Source organism: Benincasa hispida, chromosome 3 (genome assembly GCF_009727055.1).
Source record: "Benincasa hispida cultivar B227 chromosome 3, ASM972705v1, whole genome shotgun sequence".
NCBI classification, from domain to species: domain Eukaryota; kingdom Viridiplantae; phylum Streptophyta; class Magnoliopsida; order Cucurbitales; family Cucurbitaceae; genus Benincasa; species Benincasa hispida.
In genome coordinates this window covers 7857787-7861314 of record NC_052351.1, presented here as the reverse complement: position 1 = coordinate 7861314, position 3528 = coordinate 7857787, and the positions used below count along the sequence as shown (strand labels likewise).

General features: G+C 38.4%; 1 protein-coding gene across 1 annotated transcript; it reads right to left on the bottom strand.

Moving 5' to 3' along the window:
* Window positions 1–1614: 1614 nt before the first annotated feature.
* LOC120074331 (ethylene-responsive transcription factor 4-like) lies at window positions 1615–2939 on the bottom strand. Its single transcript, XM_039027420.1, has one exon. It carries the CDS (start codon window positions 2720–2722, stop codon window positions 1970–1972), a length of 753 nt encoding a protein of 250 aa, XP_038883348.1. The 5' UTR covers window positions 2723–2939; the 3' UTR covers window positions 1615–1969.
* Between the last annotated feature and the right edge of the window lie 589 nt (window positions 2940–3528).

Here is a 3528-nt window from a genome sequence, read left to right as displayed (position 1 = left end):
GACTAAATTGTTGTAAACCAAAGGTTAGTAACTTAATTATTACTTCTATGAAAGCCAAGTTACTAAAAGTGATTTTTAATCCAATGATTATATGTTAGCCACGTTAGCTTAATAACAACAACAATAATAATAGTGTAGTTAGCCATATATAGCATACCGTTAATAGAAATACCAAAAGTATAGTAAGAACCTATATCAGTTTGTTTGGTAAAGAATTCAGATTCTGTCTACGATTTTAGATCCTCTAAGTTCAATAAATTTGTATTTAGCAAACAATACAAATTATGTTTTTGAAAACTGTTTTTGGGTTCCATGATTCAAATAGTGTAAATTCTTAAAACAGTTTTTTTTTTTTTTTTTTTTTTTTAATGTTTTAATTGAATTAAGATATTGAATTTTAAAACTTAAAATGCAGAATTATTTCAAATAAAAATAAAAACAGTTTATAATTTTTTTAACATGAATTTTACTCTGAATAAATTAATAATAATTTATTGTCAATCAATGAGTTTCTACAACTTATTTTATGATATAGAAATATAGTATTAAATACATTTTAAATATGTAGATGAAAACATGAAATACAACTTTATTTTTACTAAATCATTTATTTTCAAATTTCTGTTTTTTTTTAAGGAATTAAAATATATTTTGAGTTCGATAATTTAGATCCCAAATGCAATAATCAAAACATGTTTATTTCTCAGGAGCACAAAACTAAAAGGAAATTTGTCAGCAGATTTAGTGGAAACCATTTTAAATTGGTATTGTTTTTACTTTCATTGATATTTTTCTAAATAACAAATGTAAATGTATCACTATAGTTTGTCCTTTTTGAAAAGGATAAATAATTATACAGCATGATAGTTATAATTAAAATGCTAAAATAGAGCTAGTGGTTATATTCACAGGGGAGAGTTTGCCACTAACCCTTCCAAATTCCAATTCTTTCTTCCTTTCTTGCAAATTCCCTATTATATTCAAAACCCATATATGGGAAAAAAAAGCCAAATCTTCCCCATTAGATATCGCCCACCCTACACTCGGCCCCACTCCCCACACAAATTTAATCATTCAATTCTAAAATTATATATATATTATATATAATTAATTAATTAAATAAATTTAAAAAAGAGAAATCGGCAGCAGCGCATCCCCACTTCTCCCGTTCCCATGTGGTCCCCAATCTCAGACCGACCCTTTTGGCGTCGTCTGCCTTAAAGAAAAAAATAAAAATAAAACCGCCTTCAAAGCTTTCACACTCCTCTCTCGTCCCATTTGCCGCCACGCACGTGCCCCCCATACGTGTGGCCAACGCCACTGCACCACATCTAATCAATTTATTATTATTTATCGCTTCAGGAAAAATTAAATTTAAAAAAAAAAAAAACGAAATTGGTGCTGTGTATGAAACGCAACCACTGTGGCAAAGCCGCCGGCGGACTTCACTACACGTGTCCTGTGTGTTCTCTCCATCAACAACTTTTCCATCAGTCTTCCGATTTTTTGACACACTTCCACGTGTCGCAATCTTCACCCATCACCAAATTTACATTTTCGCATACATTCATAATCGGAGTGGGATTTGAGAAAATAGATTATGCATGTTTGTTCTTGTACAATGCGATCTTTTTAAATTTAATTTCAAGTAAAAATCATTCAGATGATTACAAGCTTCCAACTACATCAAAAATTAATTCATGGGGAAAAAAAAATTGCAAAATGATCCCTCGTCGACAACAACATCAGGAGGACAAAAAAAACTCCATATGGGTTTTCATTTCTTCTCTGTGTTGCAAAAAATGAGGAGATCGGATTTTGTATTCACAATCGTATCATTCATCTTTCTTTCTCCACTCGTAATATTTCGTATTTAAGTTATTTTCATAAACCCAAAAATTTAAGGAAAAAAAAGTGGGGGACCTAATTTATGATAAATCCCAGCCAATCTTTGCGTAGGGAAAAAATTTCAGGCGGATTCTGGTGGGGGGAAGTTCAGATCTAAATCCAGTCCTCCGCCTCCTCCTCCTCGGGGCTTGAGGTCTGGACCGTTCATGTCCACAACGGACGACGAGTCGGAGTCGCTTTGAACACCGCCGCTGGCCAACTCGCGTCTGAAATCACTCACCGCTTCGCGAAGATGGTCGAAGCGTAGGCGTTGGTTCGGATGATGTGGATGACTTTTGATCATTCCGGCACGAAGGGCGGCATCGAAATAGAGAACGTGATTCGACGGTGGTATGCCACCGCGGGTAAAAACTTCTCCGATCACGGGAATTTGGAACCGCTGAAATGGAAAACTGATGGGTCCGGCGGTCGTCAGTCCGCCAATACCGTGACCAAGATTGAGATTCAAAGGCGAGGAATCAACCATCAGAGCTTGCTCCCGGCTAGAGGACTCAACCGTGCTACTCTGACTCGGGCTCTGATTATTGTTGATGTTGTTAATCTTTTTGTTAAGGTTAAGAAGCTGATCGTCAGAAGGCAAAGGGAAATTGGTCTTGGCCTTAACGCCGCGGAACTCTCTAGCGGCGTTATCGTAGGCTCGAGCCGCCTCCTCCGCGGTATCAAAGGTTCCAAGCCAAACACGGCTCTTCTTACAGGGATCTCTGATCTCAGCGGCGTATCTCCCCCATGGTCGCTTCCTCACTCCTCTAAAATGCACATCCTTCACGTTACCGACGTTGGGCTTGACGGCAATCGCCTTCTCCCTCGGCGCCATTAATCCCAAAATCCAGATCAGATCAGATCAGATAAAAAGAAATGAAAAGGGGGTCGACCTCCGTCACCGTTGGATTCTTCCACCTCGAGAAAATGGTATCCGCTTCCTTCTTCTGTTTTTTGGTTCAATATTTTTTTTCTTCTGGGTATTGGGTGAGAGAGAGATGGGTTGAAAAAAGGGGGCAAATGGGTCGAGATGCCGAGGAGTGGGGATGGGATGGTGGGAATTTATAGAAGGGGTGACGATGAATCGGCGAGGAATTGATTATCGTGGAAATTAGAGGAAGGGTGTGGATATAGAGAGAGAAAGAGAGGGGGGGCACAGTCAACAAGAGGTTTGACTGAGAAAGGGGCGGCTAGTCCGAAGGGCGTGGTGGTAATTTCGCAATCCGGTCCCCGAATTATGTGTCATGTGGGGTTGTCAATACAGCAGATCCACAGGGAAGGGCGCGTTTTGCACTACTGTTGATTACGTTTGCCTTTTTACCCTTAAACCACGCGCTCTCTCTATCACCTCCCCTCGCGTACCTTCCACGTCCTCCCATTAATTTTCATAATAACTAACGTTTAAAAATGTCCAATAAACTTAAAGTTCGGGGTTTGATATCTGCAGCAGGCGTTTAGGGTGTGGGCGATTTCAGAAACTATAAATATATTAATTAATTGAAAGAAAGATAAATAAAAAAAAAAAAAAAAAAAGAGGCGCGTGTAACGGGGCAGCAGGTGGGAAAAAGATTGTCGGCATATTCTGGCAATTCTTCGCCTCGTGACTAGGATGATTTAATTAATCAATTAAAAAACTCCAGG

Excerpts from the sequence above, each read along its gene's own strand:
- LOC120074331 (XM_039027420.1), bottom strand. The coding sequence starts at position 2,722 with ATGGCGCCGAGGGAGAAGGCGATTGCCGTCAAGCCCAACGTCGGTAAC.